The 20,449-nt window shown below is 52.7% G+C and overlaps 1 protein-coding gene across 1 annotated transcript in view; it reads right to left on the bottom strand.

Moving 5' to 3' along the window:
* Window positions 1–843: 843 nt before the first annotated feature.
* The window catches only part of RND2 (Rho family GTPase 2), a 20,569-nt gene continuing 963 nt past the window's right edge, over window positions 844–20,449 (bottom strand). Inside the window, exons 2-5 of the mRNA XM_010585751.1 lie at window positions 20,203–20,318; window positions 6,238–6,370; window positions 2,003–2,137; window positions 844–1,092 (exon numbers count right to left, since the gene is read on the bottom strand). Coding sequence (XP_010584053.1) covers window positions 844–1,092; window positions 2,003–2,137; window positions 6,238–6,370; window positions 20,203–20,318 — 633 coding nt within the window. The remainder of the gene's footprint in view (window positions 1,093–2,002; window positions 2,138–6,237; window positions 6,371–20,202; window positions 20,319–20,449) is intronic.

Genomic DNA, 20,449 nt, shown 5'->3' with positions numbered 1-20,449 from the left:
ACAGCTGCCCATGGCAGGGAGCAGTCTGATGAGTAACCAGGCTGTCAGCAGCTGGGACACAAGCTCCCGAGTGGCATTTGCTTGCTGAAGGAAACCACAATTCTCAGGATGCATCTACTGGCATAGACCTCTCCCTTGGAGCCAGATCTACTCTGCTGCATTTCAAATGGAGTTCAAGTATCTAAAATACCATGTAAGGAGCCACCTATCTATTTTCTTCACAGGAGGTGAACTACCATGATGTCTCAACAGGTTAAGGTTCCTTCCCAGGGTGCCTTCCCTCCCAGCTCTGGCCCAGACCTGCACCTTCCATGGCAACTTGCTGTCCAGCCTAGCTAAAGGCAGCACCACCTCAAACATCATTTCTCTTCTAAAGGAAGACTGGAAGAATACCTTCTCCTGATTGCACTCTGCTGCTAGCAACTCCACCCACCTCCCACCTTCCAGCCCAGGTCCCACAGAGCCCACTGCCCCACACTGTGTGTTCTGTATAGCTGCACACAGGCACAGAGGCTGGGCCATGGGTACAGGAGGGTGACACACACAGGATTGCTCCCTTTTACTTTGTTTCACCCAGTCACAGACCTTCCAGCACCTGAATACTCCTCTGCCAAGTGGTTCCTTCACCCCAAGCAATCCGCACAGCAGCAGCCAACCCAGAAGTCTCCACGGTGGGGGGCGACTCGACACCCCAGTTTGCAGCTGGGACCTTTGCTCAGCCCTAAAGACTGAGCGAAAGGCTTTGGAAAGGAGGGCTGGCTCCTGCAGCCAGCACCATGCCCTTGTCTCAGCCAGTTACTGTACAAAATGGACAACACACACACATTATTTACAGCCTGTTTTTCACATGATGGAGCAGCTCTTGGCTCGGTCTTTCCTGATCTCTGTGTCATTCAGTAAGTCCGTCCTGCCAGGCATCTGTGATGCCCGCTTCAGTCCCCGTTTGGAGTTGCTGCGCTTCAAGTTCTTGTGCACCCTGTTGACGGAGGCAAGTGTGGTCACATGAAACACATCCCGTACACTGTTCTCCGAGACCTTGGAGGAGCACTCTGCATAGGCCACTGCGCCAATCTGCCGTGCCAGCGCACTGCCCTGCAGTCCAGAGAGAGTGGGAGGAAGAGGGAAGAAGGTTAAAACACCAGCGCTCTGCAGGGAGCATCCTTTCACATAACCGTCAGCCCTGTCTGTGCTGGCAGCCCTGTCAGAGCACCGTGGCACAGCCAAGAGTGGCTCTCTCACAGTGTTTACTCATCAGTTCTAAGTAAATAAAGTGCAAGTATCTGTGAGAGCACCACACATGAGCATGGCCTCCCAAGCAGACAGTGCTACCGGGCACCGGACCCTGAATCACTTGCACCTTCTCACTAACACGGTGCCACCCCTGCAGCTGAGGGCCTGGACAACTCCTCTCACCAGGACAGTCATCTGGGACCTGCTCTGCACAATACGGAGCAAGGCACAGAGCAACCCAGAGCGCAGCCACCCCTGCACTGCACCACAGAGTCTGGGTCTTTGGGCCAGCCTGGAGACACTGCTGTGTCCACTGGTGGCCGCAGCAGCCTGGCAGCAGACCCTCAGACCCCCAAGCTGTGGCTTGCCCCCCCCCCAGCAGTGTTGTCCCAACACAGAACCTGACCAGAAGAGTCACTCGGAGCAGAAGCTGCACTGAACTAGGAGATGCAGAAGCACAACATTCCCCTTCAGCCAGTCCAACTTGTCAAATCAGGCATGTCCGCCACCTTTGAGGAAAGACTTTTCAGCTACTAACCAGGAGGCTGTTCAACAGAGCATCGGGAATAAGTTAAGGTCTGCCAAAGCTGGGGAAAAAGAGTGCTGTAAGCAGGAGCAGCTCAGAGTCCATGAGCCAAGATCAAACCAGCTTCAGACCAAGACCTGGGCACAGTGGGTCATCTGCTGCTGAGCTTCCTTGTACTAGTAGGTCCTGCAGAAAAGTGCCCGCCTCACCTCCCTGAGCCCTATGGGGACAGTTGCTGAAACACACCTGCTCGTGCGTCACAGGGATAAGGCGCTGCTTGGAAAGCTCCCGGAGCGTGTTTAAGTCTGTCCGCATGTCCAGCTTGCAGCCAACCAGCACAATCTTCGCGTTGGGGCAGAACTCCTGAGTTTCCCCTTGCCACTGCAGAGGAGACAAGAAGGAGAAGATGGTCAGGGGCTGCTGGTGTACAAGACACTGCAAGAGGCCCGATGGCACCTCCACGTCAGTTAATTTTGACAGCGGGCAGTCTGCGAAAGGGTCAAGGTTGGAACAACAAAGGAAATCACAGGGTCTCAGCTTGTTGCTCCCAGCCCCTCTCCAACCAGGCCAAGAGCCCCGTCCAAGATTCCCCAGCCCTGGAGGGAAGGACAGGCCAGGAGACTCATGCCATCAGTTCCTACCAGACAGCATCATCCAGCCAAAATCCTCCGTGCCTCATCGCCACAGCAGAGCCCATGAGTCTGGTCTGTAGCTTCTCCTGATCCCACCAGCAAATGGCACTTCCCTCTCCCACAGAGGAATGATGACTGTGGCAGCCCGGGGTCCCAGCACCTCCTGACCATCATCACACGCTGCCAAGCCATCCCGGCATGGCTCATCTCTGTACAGGACCCAGAACTGGACCAGTCAGGGCAGCAGGACTGCTACTGGTAGCCACTGCAATGCTGCTTTTAGGTCTCTTGCCTCAGACCTGTGGTGCCTGGCACCAGCACTGAGGCTGGTTTTGGCCCCACTGCAGACTGCATGCCCCAGATTTCAGGAAGAGGGGAAGGGGCACAGGCAATGGTGGTCAACATGATCGACGGGGGCTCTCAGTGAGGACGCAGGCCAGGAGTGGCTCTGGAGACTGTGCTGAAGACGGGAAACACAGGGACAGCAAGCTTTTGGTGTTCGGAATGTAACATGAGGCTCTGATGGGATTGGGTTTGGAAAGCAGACTTCAGAGGCCAAGATCATGCACTCTGGTGTGTGTGGCTTTTCCAAACGGGGGTCACAGCTGTTCAGAGACTGATTAGCCTCATCAGGGCACTTTAATGACTGCCAGAGGCAAGGACGGGAATGGTCAGAGTGCCTCTCGGATAACTTTACGCTCGCTTGTTCCAGATATGCCCTGCAAACCCATTAAATCTAAGCTGCAGTTCCCTGTGCTAGGTCACGGGAGACCACTCGTGAGTATGAATGTGGAAAAATAATGACCACACAGTCTGGTGCATAGATCTGAGACTCCAAAGGTCAACCTTGCTGGACCTTTTGAACCACGGTTGGCGGGGAGGTCTTTTCACAACACACTCATTATTTGTTTATTATTGGGAGCCACATGTTAAAGACATTAAGACATTCAGAGTGTAGCTACAGCCAGGGAAATAAAGAATTGAAGCAATGGAAGAAGGCCAGGGCAAACATCCACTTCCTTGGCACTAACGATCCCTTTCAGAACTCCAAAAATGAATGCCCAGTGTGCAGCTAAGTGTCCACAGCAGTAAATAAAACAATCACCTGTGACCTCACCCAGGGGAAATTTGTACAGCCCCATCAGTGTGTCAACACCTTGGTTACTTATCTAGTGTTTCTGAAGTAGCTGGCAGATGATAAATAGAGATTACCCCTGGCTAAAGATGTCACTTGGAATTAGCAATTTCCTGCTATGCTAACTGATGGTTAAGCATATATCCTAGGCAATTAGAAGGGGAAAGAAAGCCAAGCCCACAACCCAGTGTTTATAACCTGGTGGGGAAAGGAAGTGCCAAGAATGACCCAAGTTTCATTCAACCAATATCAGACCAAAGCAACTGCAAAATATGGAAAAATCTTATTTTCCACCAGGAGATGGGCTCAAGTATCTTCACCATGAACTCCCCTTCCCTGCCGCCAGGGACATTTGTCCACCAGGACTCACACACATCCCCAGCAGCTGGGCAGCACGCCGGGCTGCACAGCATCTGGGAGATTTCTGGTGTCACAGCCACACAGCATCAAGGGCTAGCATAGCCACAAGAGGAAGATGATGCAGTTCTTTTGGAGCTGGAATTCAAGCACCCTAATTTACCTGAAGGATGAAAATCCCCGAAGGGATTGAGCTATAGGTCTCTTCTTACCAAGCAGAGGTCATGGCTGGCTGTAATGACATAAGGCTCCCTGATCTATGGACAGAGGTGCAACCCTCTTCTTACATGACTGACACCTTAAAGAGCCTAAGATTTGCTGCGCTATCAAGACTTGTCAGAATGAAGGCACCACCCCACTAAAACCTGCTTTGTATGAAATGAAGAGCTGCTTGTTTGCATTCTCTCAGATGGCTCCTTCCCTTCAACTGTACATGCTGTACCAGCAGCCCAGGCATCAGAAGGGCAGCAATAATAAAGATTTCCTCTGCTGAATTAGCATTTTTGCCTGAGGCTTGAATAGGGAGTGTTAGTTTCCTTATTTGCCTGATATCAAAAGCTGAAACCCATTTCAACTTCATGGTGTCTTAGGAATTTTCCTCACCTCCATAGGCTGCAAGCCTGCACCAAAGGAAACAAGGCATGTACTCAGAGGCACTTAAGAAATCCCCTGTGATTTAGGGTTTATTTTAAGTCACCATATCAAAAAGACATTGCTTAACAGTACTCAAAGCATCTGTGAGGCTGCACAGGGAAGACCGCGCACTGAGCAGTATGGATTCACATGAAGAGTGTGCAGAGAGACATAAATAAATCCCAACCCCAGCTAATTATTGATGGGTTTGCATCTTATTAAGGTATAAGTGATTTGCTTGCATTATTATTCTGCTGACTCCCAAGCTGAGCAGTGAATTCTTTCAGTCCACATGAAACACGCCTCCCTCCACCCAGCACGCTTGGTACCCGGGACCTGCTTTAGAAACGAACACTGAGCCATTGACCGAGTTATGTGAAGGGTCTTTGTCCCCTCACCAGGACACTTCTGAGACACAGACCCACTTCTCAGCCCTCCCAGCAGCTGAGTAAGAGGCACTTGCTTCAGCACAACATTTGGCAAAATGTGGAGAGGCCAAGAGGGCAGTCAGTACAATGTGACTTGTTCAGACAGTGGCCAGTCCAGCCCCTGCAGCCTGGGGCTCACTGGGGAGAACAGCTACAGGAATCACTATTCTGTAGTGCTTTTCACGCCTCGGTGTCTCAGAGAGCTTCACAAATGAGACGCCAGCCAAGACTCGCCTCTGGGACAGGATGCAGCCGCCAGTGAGCTCTCTGCAGCTTTGCTGCACAGCGGTGAGAGCTCACTGAAAACACAGCTGCCTGAATTTCATGGAAGGAAGCAGGGTATGGCCAGGACCAAGGGATGCAAGTGGCTAGGAGGCAATTTACCCTCTCCCCTGAGCAGCATCCTTAGTTGCTGGACTTGATGCCATCTCAGAGGAAAGCCTTGCATGGGGACCTCTCCCTGGGTGCCACCTACTAGCCCAGAGCGTGGCAGGCAGGGACCTGCTGGGACACCAGCCAGCGGTGCTCCACAGCAGATCCCCAGCCCTGTGGGGCTCTCTGGGACCTGCCAGACCTGCCAGCTGGAAATATCTGTTTAGCTGAAAGGCGCTAACCCACAGGTAGAAAACTCTTGGCTGCTAACGCAGAGCATGGCCAGTCAGCTCTGCCAGGGCAGACGGTGTTCAGGGCCCTGCATGCTATCCAGTCCAGTGGCATTGTGCCATCTCATTTTATTCATTCAGAGGCTTGAAATTCAGTGCAACAGCTCATTATTCTTGTTGTCAAGCTATAGGGAACTGATTGCTGTCTTTCTTACTGTGCAGATGCTGAACTGAGGGGACAGCCAAAAAACTGAGCTCTCTACTTGCATGGAAACAGGCACCAGGGGCCACTTCTCAACTGCTGCAAGCAATCCACAGCACACTCCCTGGTGGTTACGCTAACGAGACGCACAACACTTTCCAAGGTCTTCATGAAAAACAGAACAAATGCCCTACATTTCTCTCTGTCCCCACATTTGTATGTGTGCATACACACAGACCCCCACACACATGCTGCAAGCTACCACGGGCTACACCATTCATTGGGCTCCTTTCAAATGGAAATATCTTGCTTTCTGCACAGACCATGTAGGGATCAGCAGCAGTCACCATTCTCATCTGAGCACACAGACTCCAGCCAAGGCTTGGCCACAGGGCCAGAGCTTTTAGCCCAAGGAGCAGAGACCCCAGGGCGGCTCCACGTGCTGCTGCAGAGGACCCATCTTGCCAGCCAGAAGGCACACCGGGCACTCACCTTCTTGAGCACACTGTCCAGGGTCTCCGGGCGGCTGATGTCAAAGCAGATGAGCACAGCGTCCGAGTCCGGGTAGGCCAAGGGACGGACGTTATCATAATACGCTGAGCCTGCAGAGAGGAGCAGGAGGAGACTGGTGAGCAGGAAGTCTCATCCCACTGACTGCTTATTACTCAAACAGGCAGACTAGGACCCCCAGCCCTCTCTGCCAGGCAAAGAGATCTTTAATTCCAATAAGAAATTGAGACCTTGCCACATGATGCAAACTGCTCTGTCAGAGACAAAGGATGTTGACCCAAGCTTTTGACCAGTGACCAGACACCATTAGGTTCAGCAGAGTTTGGTTTGCAGAGGATTTGGTCCCTTCGTTTAGGCGTGGAAGTCAGAGGTTTTTGTCCATGTGCTCTTACATGTATCCCTTTGCAGAGTGGAAATAAATGCAACTTTTGCATCCCTCTCCCTCCCTAGTAAGCATCTGGCATGTAAGAGGCGGTGGAGCTGTGCTGCCAGGGCATGCTGGCTCGCTGCAGAAAAGGGAGCTTGGAAGGGCTGTGATACTGTAGAGCAGCACATGCCTCTTTGCACCACTTGCGTATGTATCCTATTACTTGTCATGCAGTTGCCGTACCACTAACGGTGGAAAGGTGTGGCTGAGAGAAGACAGGGAATGCTGCTGCTGTTTTTTTATCCTCTCTTGCTATCTTTATATAGGAGAGGTGGCTCACACAGCTTGTGAGAATTTAAGACAGGCAAAAAAAAGAATTGCCTTTTGCTCTGGATTTGTACTGGAAAAAGTCAGACAGATTCTTTTTGGTACATAAAAGATGTGACAGGATTTGGTGAACAAGCCATAAATTGGAGGGGATGAGTCTGTATTCTGCAGGATTTCTCAGTGAGCAGGCAGAGAGCCCAGCCTGAATCCTGCACAGCTTCTGCCACGCACGCACACGCATGCACATGCACACACCTTCGATGCAAATTTCAGGCATTAAAGTTATTGTCCCACAATGTTTTTAAGTGCGTTCGGTGTGTGATCGTAGATACCTCAGTAAACAGTAATGGAGCAATCAGCTCATTGCTACTTAAAAACCCTGTTTGGGTTTTATATTTGGCTTTACAATGGCTGAAACTTCCTGGAGGCATGAGAAGCAGATGTTTATTTATGAAACGGGGAAGCGGAGACACCAGAGTCCTTGTTGAATCTGCCTCCTCCGAAAGAAGGATCGCCCACCCTGAGGCCGAAGAAACCGGACGCGCTTCCTGCCGTGGCCCCTCGGGACTCCCGGACCCGGCACTTTCCCACCCTGGGAGGAGGGTGGAGCACCCAGCCCGGGTGTCAGGTGGCTCCTTGATGAAGTTCAGCACCTGATGAATTATGGATGATGGTGGCTTATGTTTCCGGGAGGATGGGAATCTGCCTGGGATAAGCATGAGAGGAGAATAGGCTGATTCTCCTCAGGGCTCTGACACTGGCTCTTGTCTGCACGGGGGCTCACAACTGATGTACAGCGCAGAGCGGGTATGGCCCCTCCAGCACAGCTCTGCAGGCCAGGTGTTTTGCCAACACCCCAGATCCCTCTGCAAGGCTCAGCCAGGAGAGCAGACCTGGCTGTGACTGCTCCTTCCTTCACCCAGAGCCCATACAGGGCAGGCTGAGGGCTGAGATGTGTTGACTTCCCAAACCCTGCCCGGCTCCGGAGACTGGCCACCCACTCTCCCCTTGACGCCAGCTCACAGCGAGATACCAGTGGTAGCCCCCACTGGGACCTCCACAGCACAGAGCTCAGGGCACGCTCCAACCAGCGCAGCCCCAGCCGTGCCTGCGCAGCCCCCGCTGCTCTCACGGAGTCTCCCAGGCAGGCACCCTGGGATTCGATGTGCATTTGGATTCTCAGCAAAATCCGCTACAGATATCTCCAGCTTCTACAGACAGCCACGCTACTGCCAGCCCGCAGGAGCAAAGGCACCTGCACCCCTGCTCCCATCAGTGAGAGAAGCCGCAGCCTGGGTCTCTGTCCCTGCAAAGTCACCAGGAAGAGAAGCAGTTGGGATCCAGCACAGCAGAAACAGACCCTGATCTCTGCAGAGCCCAGCCCTCTTCCTAGAGGTAAAGTCATGTTCCCTGCATGGAAAGGAGCCAGTCCCTGTGGTGCCTTGGCCAGCTCTGGGGACAGGGGATGCAGGCTGGTGCACAGGGAGGTACAGTGAGCCAGGGCAGCCCTGCATCCCAGGCGTAGAGATTTCTGACCTCACTTCAGGCTCAAGCTGCTTCAGTTCATGACTGGCAGAGCTGGCACCAGTGAACTGCTCCCTCCCATGCTCCTGCAGCACAGCAAGGTGACCCAGTTCCCGCTGAGGATGAGGCCGCATTCGAAGGCGGCACTGAGCTTAGTAGCGCTGAGCTCCCCTTTGAACTGAATTTTCAGCCTCGTGCCTGGTGTGGGTGTACTGGATGGGATGTGAGCTCCAGCACTGGTCTGCATGCTTGGATTTGCTGGGTCCTTTATCCAAGCCGTGTCCTCTCCCTCATGCACATAAGGGTATCTGCCTCCAGACAGGGGCCCCCAGCACATGCTGGAGGAAAGCGTTCCCACACACATCCTCTCCCTGCCGGTCCTCAGCTTTACATAAACACTGCAGATAAATCTGCCCCCTCCCAGCCCAGGAATGCTCCTTTTGTAGAGGTGGTTTTGGCTCCATTCATCACAGACATTGCCACAGCAAACTGTATCATAGCAACCTGCTGCTCCTCTCAGCAGCCAGCCAGATCCTCAGCGAGAGCCTGCAGCGGCAGTGCGCAGTGGAGCATGGCCCCTTGGATATCCTGCAGAACCACCACCATCCCCACCCCAGTGCCAGGAATCGTAGTCTCACCACCTGGGACCACAGGAGGAAAGACCCTTGTGCTGGCGGGAGGAGCTGAGAGAAGGGATGCGCTAAGTCAAGAACCTCATTTTCTTAATGAGATCAAAATTGCTTTCGTATTCATTAACTTTCTGCTCCAACTCCAAAGCGCAGGAGCAGCCCCTGGCACCTTCACTGGTACTTCCGCTCACCAGCTGCTCTGGCAGTGGGTAACAGCCAGTGCTCACAGCCTCAGCTGCAGAAGCCTCTGCCCTACCCCAGGAGACAAATGGAGACCAATGGTCAGCACTGCCCAGCAGGGCAGGAGAGCTGCTGTGCTCCAAACTCAGCTAATCTCCAGGTTTCTTTGGAGATGTCTCTACTGAATCAGGAAATTCTGTTTGGGTGATTATTCTTCTAGTTTTTGCATCTATTACTTTGTCATTGAGTATGACAATTAAAAAAAACCAACCAAAACACAGAAGCCTCAGTTCCCTCAACTCCAGGTCTTCAGTTTTATCAATTCTGAGCACTCGACACCTTTCAGATACTCCAGCAAGACACCCCAGAGACCCACAGTCTGGCACTTCCGAACACACACACACACACACACACACATATGCACCCAAGGCTTGTGTGTCTGCAGATTCAGCCTTCCTTCACTGCATGAGTCATTCTCCCACTTGGCACCCAGGTTTGCAAGAAACAGGACCTACGTGCATCTGTTCATGACTAAAGAGAGAAAATTGGAGCTAGCCAAAAACCAGCTTAAAAATAAAAGCCATACGGTTGCCTGAAATGCAGGGGTGGATACAGCGATGAGTAGCTCCTCTTTCTTATCAGCTAGCAGCCCCTCAAAATGCCTGGCACTGTGACTCAGAGATGCCACTCTCGGGCAGGGGACTGAAATATGCTGTTTCATCTATACCAACATAGTGTTAATCTTCATTTGTTCCTTATTAGCTGTTCTGAGAGATAATGAGCATCCTCACATGGGCACCCTCCATCCAACAATAGCACATTACAAACCAGGAAAGAAAATATGCATGCAGAGCCACGATCTGCTCTGCAAGGGGCTCCTGCAACCCCAGCCAGCTCTGGCTTGAAACAGAGATGAGCACTGCCAAGACCTAAATTTTTTCAGCACTTGTCTCAGAGGGCTTACTGTAAACTCTCCCCATAGAGCCAGCAACGCTGCAGCGCATGCTGCTTTCTGCAGGGACAGCCAAGAACATCCTTCACAGAATGAAGCAGAAATTCATCCCAGCTTTCTGGAGTGCTGCATCCATAAGCCCAAAGAGCTTCAGGTTACCTCCCCGTACAGCAGTGCCAGACAAGCAGCAGCCTTCAGAGACTACAGAGGATGTCTTCTTCGCTAGACAAATCCCACCGCCAGTTCAGCCAAGCTGTTGTCCACAGAACAAAGCTGTCAAAGCAGGACCAAGGTGCAGCTGTCTCAGCATCCTCTCCCCATGCATGGCAAGAAGCTTGTACCACCTCTCAGCCAGCATCAGACACGAGGAGACTATCCCCTCTGCTCCCACAGGTCCAAATCCCCCTTCACTGAGCTTCACCAGCTGCGTGGCCCTCCAGCAGTTCCCAAGATGGGGGCTCAAACCCTTCGGGGCTGCTGTGTACCAGCACACATGCTCTGCGTTTCCTGAGGTTAAGCAGGGCTTTCTGGAGCTGCATTCACAGATCCAAGTGGCTTTTTGTTGCAGAGCAATTTATCTGAGTGACTGCTTACTAGAGGCAAAGGCACTGCATGCAGAGGCATGGCTCTGAGCCCCCTTCTCACCTCCCCAGGCCGGGCAGGGATTCCTCCGCGCAGCTGCAGCAGAGGTCTGGCGTGGGAGCAGGATGCTCACATTCAATCACTGCATGCCTTCCCCACGTGACCCGGTTAATATTACATGAGGTGCCAGTGAATGCAACGGCTTTCATGGTTAGTCGTTCTTCTGCCAGGGCAGATGATGATGAAGGTGTTAATAATAATATATTTTATTTATACCACACCTTTCAGACCAAACACGAAATCTCTGCACCATTCACAGCCGTGCCGGGCGGGAACAACCCACCCAGCTGCTCCTGGGTCGGACTGCAGCGGTGCAGAGAGCTGCTGCTGGGCAAGGGGACTGCAACAGCCGGGCCGGCTGGGTGCCCCCCACCCCTCCTCCGGCCCCTCACCCAGCTCCGCCGGCGAGGCTGAGCTCCGGGCTGAGGCTTTGAAGGGGCTCTCCCCGTGCAGGCAGCCATTTGCATGAGAAAGGCACGCATCCCCTGGACCAGCCCGGCTATTGTCTCCTCCCAGGGCCCACCAAGGGGAAAGCATAAAAATGCTGGGTTGAAAACCTGGCCGTGAATGAAAGGCCAGAAGTGGCAGCTCTCCCAGACACCCCAGTACAGAGAGGCGAGGCCAGTCCCCATGGTGAGCCCGCAAAAATCTCGGCTGGTTTTCTGGGACATGCAGGACGCTCCAGAGCTGCCACTTCCTCTGCAGATGCAACAAGAGGGCACGGAGTCACCCTGAAATATTTCCCACTGCTAGAAAAGGGGAAATCGGCCCAGAGAAACAATGGCAGAGTTTACGGTGGCGGGTGAAGAGGAATTCAGCCTCGGGGAATACTGGAGAGCAGCAGTTAAACAGCCCCAAAGGTCATGCCCAGTCCCTTTATCCTACTGGAGACAGACTAGGAAGGAAATTTGTCTTCTGTGCTCCTCTTACTCAACTCTTAGCTTGACCATACAACGGCCCAGCCAGCACCTGTGGGACCAGGCAGGTCCTGGACCCGGCACAGGAGCTCCCTGACTGTGCACACAACGGGCTCAGATCTCTGTTTGCGAGGATGAAGCCACCCATGCTGACATGTCGCTCGTGTTCACTGGCAGCTGCCGTGCCCACAGCCGCCTCCATCCACCTCCTGCATGGCCCACGACATGGCTCCAGCAGCAGTCTCCCTGGGGTTTCTGCAGGTGCATCCTTGCTTGCAAGGTCCCCCAAGATATCTCCTGCAAGGCAGGAGCCAGGGAGACGGGCCTCCCAGAGCCCTGGAACAGTCATCTCCACAACAAAGGGCTTCTCAGAGATGATCTCTCACTCAGGAGGAACCACAAGCATGGTAAACTCTGCAGACGCAGGTCCCTGCCCTGAAGATTTTAGCTGCCTTTATGAAGGCAGAAGGCAATGTTTGAAGAGCAGCACAGTGTGCCTGGCATACAACAGACCAGAATATGCAAATGCCCTCCTCATTCCCTGTATCATTAGTGTTGATGGGCTTTATAAACAGAAGACCAGGAAATGAGCCACTGCAGCCTCCCAGACTGCAAAAGCTGCACGTCAGGGAGACAATGATCTGAACCATCAGGAGTTCAGAGACTAACTTCATCTTCCCAGTGTGAAATCAGACCCTCTCTCCTGAAAGAAAATCAGAGGATTTTTTTGTTTGAAGATTGATAAACTGCAGCAATATTCCTGAGCACCCTGCAGGTCCCTGCTCAGCCAGAGCTCAAAGACAGGTTAAGGATCCCTGACCCTGCCTGGCTGATTACTGTCTGGAAGGGCAGGACAATGCAGATCCCACTGATACAAAAAACATGTTTCTGACACTAATACAGTGCTCATTAGAGTCCAGCCCAGAAGAGTGACAAGTGGCAGAGACAGGAATTAAAGCACTGGTGACAGACTCAGAGATACTGGTAACAACGGGGTCTGGCAGTACCACGATCTGAAGCCCAGACCTGACAACTCTGGGGTCACAATTACAAAAGAAGCAGCAATTAGTGACATTAGACATTAAAGTGAGTGGCACTAAGAGCAAAGCAGACTGGTGAAATAGAGTCAAACAGAGCCGCCATCATGCCAAGTTGCACTCCGCAGCAAAGACCTGTCTGTCTGCATGCGAAATGCCAAGCTGATAAACATGTACTGCTCCCCCTGCCAGCACCAAGGTGCCTGTGCAGTGGCTCTGCCCGCAGCAACACCACAGCCAGGCAAAGCTGGCTGCGGTTTCTCTCCGAGTGGCCATCCCCATCACAGCCCAAGGGGCAGAGCTTTTACCAGTACATCCCCTACGACTTCTCACAGAAATCCCTCCAATGGCAGGCTTTGCCACGAAAGGAGATCCCGCCATCCTTCCAGGCAAGGCCTCAGAAAGGTTTTACCCAAGCAAAGGTCACAATTTGTTCTTCAGAAGTAAGGGTACAGAGCCTCAGGATGGGAAGGGCCCCACCTCCCTCACCTTGACGGGCAGCAAGGTCAGGGGCAGAGAGTTGTCTTGAAATGACACAAAGCTCTGCCTGCCAGAGAGAAAGTGGGCAAAACAAGGAGAGATGAAGCATCCCACCAAAGCTGGAGGGAGACAGAAAGCAGCAGAGGGAACTGCAGGTCACAACTGCAACTACCCCTAGTCCAGCCCTCCAAGGGACACTGAATGAGGTACAGCCACCAGCCCCAGGACTTTTACAAGCTTCTCTTGTGGCTGGACCATGACATTTCTCTTGCTTGTGCAACACCACTGCAAACCCCCAAAGCGTAGGAAAGGAGGAAACTGTTCCGTGACATGGAACAAGCAATCGTCTGGAAAGCGCATGACAGAAACAACAGCTACTCAGCTTGGACAATTAACCTCTGCTCCTAATTCTTACGATACACGTACAAAAATGAGTAAATTACTGAACAGCCCAGCTGGCATACCTTCAGGACCGACATGATCAGGATGAAGGGAATGGTATTTGCACAGGCTGAGGTGGCATTTCTGGGCCCCTCTCCAGATCTTTATTACTGGAAACCTGTCACTCAGGAGGAGGCTGTTCTGCTGGATTTACCAGCAGAGGAACCCCCAGCTCAAGCAGGCACAAGGTGCTTCTGCCTTACCTGGATCCTGTGCCCTGTCTCACACATGCAGCTCACAGAGGTTCAGAGGAGCTTGCTCAGATGCAAACATCACTCTGGCAATCGGGAGGCAGCTCTGGAAGCTTCTTGCAGAAGTCCCTGCTGGCATCTCGGGGGGAGCATCACTGAGTGTCTGGGGTAGGAGGGCTGAGGCTGCAGACGCAGCCCGAGTAGCTCGTCCAGGCTTCTCACAAGCATGCTGGAAATCACGCCTGTGGCAGCTGACAAGGGAGACAAATGGGAGCCAGAAGTCCCTTCCTGGCACTCTTGCCGTGTCACAAGGGGAGTTGGCATTGCCACAACCTGCCTGTCATCCTTTCTATGGCATACAACAAGGACTAGGAGTGGCAACAGGTTCCCACAGCACAGCCAGTGCATGCTCTGGCTTTGGGGAACATGTCCGAGGGCTGAACGAACACAATTATCTTTACGCAATGTTACACATTTCAGGTTTGCTGTGCATAAGCAGCAGATCCCTCCCTGACTGCCTGGCTACCAGATAAGGTTTCTCCCCACAGGGAAGGCTGGGCCTGTACACTTGTGAAGTTTAATCGAGTGGAGATTTTATCTTCAGAATCTGGGGAAAAAGAAAGCTGCATCCATGTCCTCACTGCACGCATGGGACCCAGGGTGCGTGACAACCGGCTCCTTCAGAGCTCTCCCTCCCACAAAGCCTCCTGTTGTCCCACATCAGCTGTCTCAAAGCACACTAGCACTGTTTGGTGGGGCAAAAGGGGCATCCTTGGCACCACGCTCGGTGAGGGCTATTAGAAAGGCAAGCCATCACAGGCAGAGGACGGGGTGTGACTGCCCTGCTCCAGGGAGTTTCTGCAGGTCTGTTTATGTGACCGCCTCAATAAGGAGCTTCTGCTTGCCCTAAACATGCATTACATCGGCATTAAAGCAGCATCGGGAGGTGCCACGGGTGCCACAGAGCAGCCAGACTGAAGAAGAAACAGGGGGTGCACAGTGGTGCTGTCCTTGCCCACAGGAGAGAGCGAATCACCTCCGTGCTGTGGGAAAGGGGTCTGCATCAGAGCTGGGAACAAACCCACCCCACAGAAAGCCCTTCCTTGCCTGCAAGGTCGCAGCAGCCAACAGGGTCAGCTGGTTGTTGCTAATGGCACCATTCCTACTCAGCACCCCCCGTGACTGCCAGGACACCCCACAACCCCACAGAGGCTAAGCCTCCCAGGTCTGTAGGGGTGAAAGGACAGATGCTGCCACAGGACATGCTGCCCATGCTGCGGGGAAGTGCAAGAGAATCAACCTCCATCCCTGAGTCACACAGCATCGCAGCATCCCCACACCATGCCCAGCCCAGTGAGACAATTCTCACAGGGACTGGCATGGCATGGCATGGGATGTCCATCCTCCACCTACTCTAGCATAAGCATTTCTGCTGCTGTTTCTGCTGCAACTCTTTAAAGTTCTGTCCGACTGGTTACTGACGTGCCTGAGAATGTGACCCAGCTGCACATATTTTTAGGCTTAACTTTGTATTTGCGCAGAGGCAGAACACAAGTATGCTGGTTTCAGGCTCCCAGCCTCAACAGGGAGCATGAGAGGAGCTATTTTGGTATGGAAAGGGCAGCTCCACGGTTTTTCTCTGCCTCAGAGTACAAGCGGCATTGAACTCTTCCCAAGACAGAACTTGCTTTTGCACTTTGGAAGAGGCAGCCATGGTAATCCTGGAGCCGCATGCTGGGAATCCAGGCACAGACAGCCTCAGCATCCATGGAGATGCCATCACTAAACTCGGCCTCTTTCAGCTCTCTAATCTCATCAACATTCCTCAGTAGCTCCCCTAAAGAAGGATCTGTTACCACAGCCTGTAGGTTCCCACACAGGCCATACCAAGGCAGACTGTTTGCTGAGCACAGGCAAAGAGGGAGGCGGAGGGGGATTTTCAACTTACAATGTTATTCTTGTCTTGAAAGCACATCTGCCTAAGAGACAGAAGCCCCGGCAAAGGACTGGCAGCTGTGCAACTCCCCTGTTGTGAGCTGCAGCATGGAGGGGGACAAAGTGGCACTGCTGAACCTGTGGGCACTGATCTATGCAACATTGCAGGCTGTGGTAGATACTGCAGCTCTCAGCAGCAGTGCATCTTCCTGGGCCACAAAGGACAGAAAAGTCCTCTCCAGCAGCGTTCCAAGATGGCAATGATCATGTGCAAGGCACAGTGCCAGGCCTGGGCCTCCCCCTTGGGCCGCTGGCACAGATGCCTGTACCAGAAACAGGCAGCTCTACTCTGCACCGGGTTCTGCATCAGCAAAAGATGCACCATGCAGATAAATGGCCTCAGGTCACATCACTGCTCTGCCTGCCTGCACTTAGAGGCCACAGACACAGAAGGCTGACAGAGCCTCCCAGCATAAAGGGAGTGTGAACCAAAAGCAAGGAACTGAGCCCAGGCTGCCATGCACAGAGTAGCTTCCTCCCCATTATTTTTGGAAACAAAACAAAAACCCCACTTAGGTACAGGGCAAAGCCTCAGGCCTGCCAGCACTGATGCTGTAGCACCCTGGCCTTGCTGAGGCATTGGGCAGCAGCACTGCCTGAGCCCTTCTTTCCTCCTGCTGGTACCCAGCCCAGGGAAAGGGGCTCTGTGGGGTTGCCAGTGTGGCAGGCGGCAACGTTGGGCCAGTCCGGAGGTGTGGGCAGCAAGTCCACTGGCAATGCCCGAGTCACCACAGGAATGCACTGAGGCGCAACACCTCCCAGAGCAGGACAGACCCATGGACACTCCCTGATCCCATGGGCAACACAGCTATCGCATCGCTGAGGGAAACCTACCTGCCTAGTGCATACCTGGTGGTAACTGACTCCCTTTCACACCTCTGAAGCATGGAAATGAAACCCGCCTACTCTTTGTTGCTAGTGATCACAAAACCATCTGTCTTTCCTCCACCTGGCCGCAAGGAAGAAAGCTCTTCCTGACGGGTCTGGGGCACCGGCACTGCGGGTCTGGGAGGCACCCAGCCCTTTGGGAACAGCACTCCCAAGCCATCAGGCATCCCGTCGAACAGGAGTTTCCTCCCGCCACAAGATACCGCTGCCATGCAGAGGAGTTGTTTCTGTGCCGAGCACATTCAGCCAACAGACAGCAAAAAAAGAATTTGCCAGAATGGGAGCACGAAGAGCAGCAAAGCACCGTGTCCTCCGTAAGGCTCACGAGCAGAGGTGCCAGACCACGGCAGCTTGCTGGAGTCAGAGCCCTGTCCACCCAGTACGGCAGGCAGGCTCCACACCTCTTCCCTCACACACAACAATGTCAAACTGTGTTTTAATGGAGGCTTTAGAAAACAGCATGTTAGCACAGGCTTTCAGGGGGACGGGAGGGACTGGACATCCCTCCTGTGCTATAAAATGACACCTGAAGCAATTTCATTCTCACAGTGTGCCCAGAGCTGGGACTAACTTAAAAAGAAACAAGCATGAAATGCAACCAGCACCTGCAGATAACAGGCAAGGGGTCAAGCTCAAACTTGGTTCACTTTTCTCCCCAGTAGGTTCCTAGATCTGAGGCACTTCAGACGGTGCAGAGTCCTCACATTTGCCCTGTCTGAGCGGCACAGATTTCATCCTCATGGCAGATTTTCAGTGCTGGAAACTCTGGAGAGTCATCCTCCAGCCTCGGAGAAACTAATCAACGGACAAAGGGTTAAAAGACATTTAAAGGAAATCAGAGGTCCCAATACAATTTGGGAGCCTTTCGGTTTTCCATCACTTCTGTCCATCCTATGGCAATATTTCTCTAACTAGAATTACTGCCTGCCTGCCAGCTGCTAATGCCATAGCCTGCATTCGCCACTTAGCAGGAGGGGCAAATTCAGTCTGAAAGGCTGCATTTTCCAACGCACTTATATCAGCCAGTACTACAAGCCCCGGGGAGCAGGCAACATCCCAGTTTGTACAGAGATTATCGATGGGACTTGTGAGCAGCCAGGTAGGCTGTGGCCACGCTGAGTCGCAATAAAGGGAGTTTTCCAGGCAGACTGCTCTTGCCCCAACACCCATTGCTGAAAGATGCTCAGCTCACCCTGCGCAGCTTCCAGAGTCTCCAACCACTTTCACAACTAACTATGGGGCGGGGGGGAACTAAAAAAGAAAAATAATAATAATAAAAAAAATCAATAGTCATCTCTGTTCAGGTCTCTTTTCTGATTTCTGAAGGAGACCTTCAGTTCCCATTACTTATCTAAGAGATGGCGAGTGTTTAAAATATAAAGGGTGATCTTGACAGGAGGACGGGAGCAGTTTCTCAGCACCTCCCTTCCTACTCTTGCTGGGATGGAATTTATCATGAACAATAAGTCCCTGCGCGCGAAGCTGCTTAAAACAGACAGGAGGTAGCACAGAGACAAGGGAAAGTGCACCCCAGTGCCTGTCATTCTGCATGAGGAGGGCAATTAGCCACTCTCAATCCCTTCAGCTCAGCTGGTTCAATTCACTATTGTGCAAAACTTCTTTTACCAAAGCTCCTGTTTACAAGTGTCTCTGAAGGGTAGTGGAAACTCAACAGCAACTTGCAGTCTACAGCTAAAAATATCAGTTTGATTACTAGGGAAAATTGGTGTGTATTGCTTTGCAGGACTGTTTGTTGAAGAACTAGCTCCTGTGTATTTCAAATCAAAGCTGCAACAGAAGGGAATTTATCTGGAAAACTATCTAGCGAACTCTATCTACATCAAAGCTGTTAAAAAGGTCCTATATTTTTCATAAGGAGAAGGGAGAAAGAATTGAAGTCCATTTCCTCTTGACTATAAACATTAGACAAACTTATATCTTTGGTTGAAAAGGATAAAAAATTAACGCATGACAGCATCAGATGCAGGCATCAGATATATACACAGAGCTTTAAAGACTTTTTATCATGTCCTTTTCTTTTAACGTTTGTAAGATCGAAGCCAAACATTCTGGAGAATTCCTAAAAAGCCAACAATGCATCAAATGTGCTCCCGCACCCTCAAAAGGTGAAGTTTCTCATGTCAAATACAGACTCTCAGAGCAAAGCCGTTCAGTGCCTAACAAAGATACTCCACCCAGTCCCTTTTTGCAGGCTGCAGAAGTCCACGGTTTGGAAACCCCCACAGCCACAGGGGTGACCAAGCTGCGGGTGTACGCACAAGCACACCCAGGTGACAGGAGAGGTTGGCCAACCCCTCACTCCCAGTACACCTCGATCTGGACTCACCCTGCTGGAGCAGCTCCAGGGAAACCTCTGCAGGGAAGGCCCCCGGGTCGACCAGGATGGCTTCGCCGTTACCACTTCTGAGGGACTTCACGCAGACACATCAGCCTGGCACCATCCACCGTGCAGTGACTTCCACGGTGTAGCTCCCATTCTGTCCTTCAAGCACAGCTCCCAGTCAGCTGCTGAGAGCCAACGCTTCATTCACAGCTCCAGCACCAAGAGCTGCCCTAACAGCCAGCATCCTTGTGGCTCACATCACAGCACACATCGTGCGGGCAAAGCAAAAGACCCCTTTTTGTCTCAGGGAACAAAAAGCAGCAAAAGCAACGTCTCCTGGGTCAGGAAGCTCCAGAGCGGACTCGATAAACATATTTTACACATTAGAGCTAGTCCAAGACTCAGTAAAGCCACTACTGTAGGTAGAGCTGTGCTGATGCTACAGCTGTAATTTGATGGATGTAAAATTACAGCAAGGAATCAGAGCGTACAAGAGCAAAGAAAGTCCTAGGTCTTCCTCCTAGGTCATGTTTTAATTTACTATTGCTCTTGGACATCAAGAGGACTTCATCTGCCATAAGGACTCCAGAAATTATGGGGAAAGAGCATCAGCAAGCCTGTGATGTACGTACACCGACAGAGCACAGCATTCAGCTGCACCATGTGTACACAGCGGTCCAAAAAGGCTGTCAGAGGTAAATTAAAAGGTGCACATGAACTTTGCTGAATGCCAATATTTTGATTAGCTCTGCATCAAGCATGTCACTTGCAATTTGCGCCTCCACAGAAAGACAGCATGAAGTTTGGGAAGGGTCTCGGTGGGCTGCGACAGGGGTGCCTACAGCTTCATGCAGAATCACAGCTGAGGACACAAAGAGGCAAAACCAAACCAAAAAAACCCCAAAGGACCCCGGACGCGCTCTCGCAGAGAGCGATGAAAGGACAGCGCATTCCCTCAGCGCATTCCTCTCCAAGGTGAGGTCTCCCTCCCCGACCCGCGCCTCGCCTCTTCCCCGCTCCTCCCCGGCCTCACCTCGCAGCCCGGCGCTGGTCCGCTCGATGCTCGGCCGCGTCCCTACCCGGGCACGGATGGCGCCGCTGCCACGCGAAGGCGGCACCAGAGCCGGAGCTGGGAGCCCGCACCGCGGGCTGCAGGAGAAGAGACCGGAACGCCCGGCGCGGCGATACCGGGCAGTCACCCCGGAGCGGCGGCGGGGCTGCCCGGCCCCGGCCCGGGACCCCGCCGGGAGCTCGCAGGCTGCTGGACCGCGGGGCGCAGC

The sequence above is a fragment of the Haliaeetus leucocephalus genome, unplaced genomic scaffold (genome assembly GCF_000737465.1).
Source record: "Haliaeetus leucocephalus isolate CR32 unplaced genomic scaffold, Haliaeetus_leucocephalus-4.0 Scaffold110, whole genome shotgun sequence".
Classification (NCBI taxonomy): domain Eukaryota; kingdom Metazoa; phylum Chordata; class Aves; order Accipitriformes; family Accipitridae; genus Haliaeetus; species Haliaeetus leucocephalus.
The sequence above is the reverse complement of the archived record's forward strand: the minus strand, read 5'-3'. Positions and strand labels throughout refer to the sequence as shown.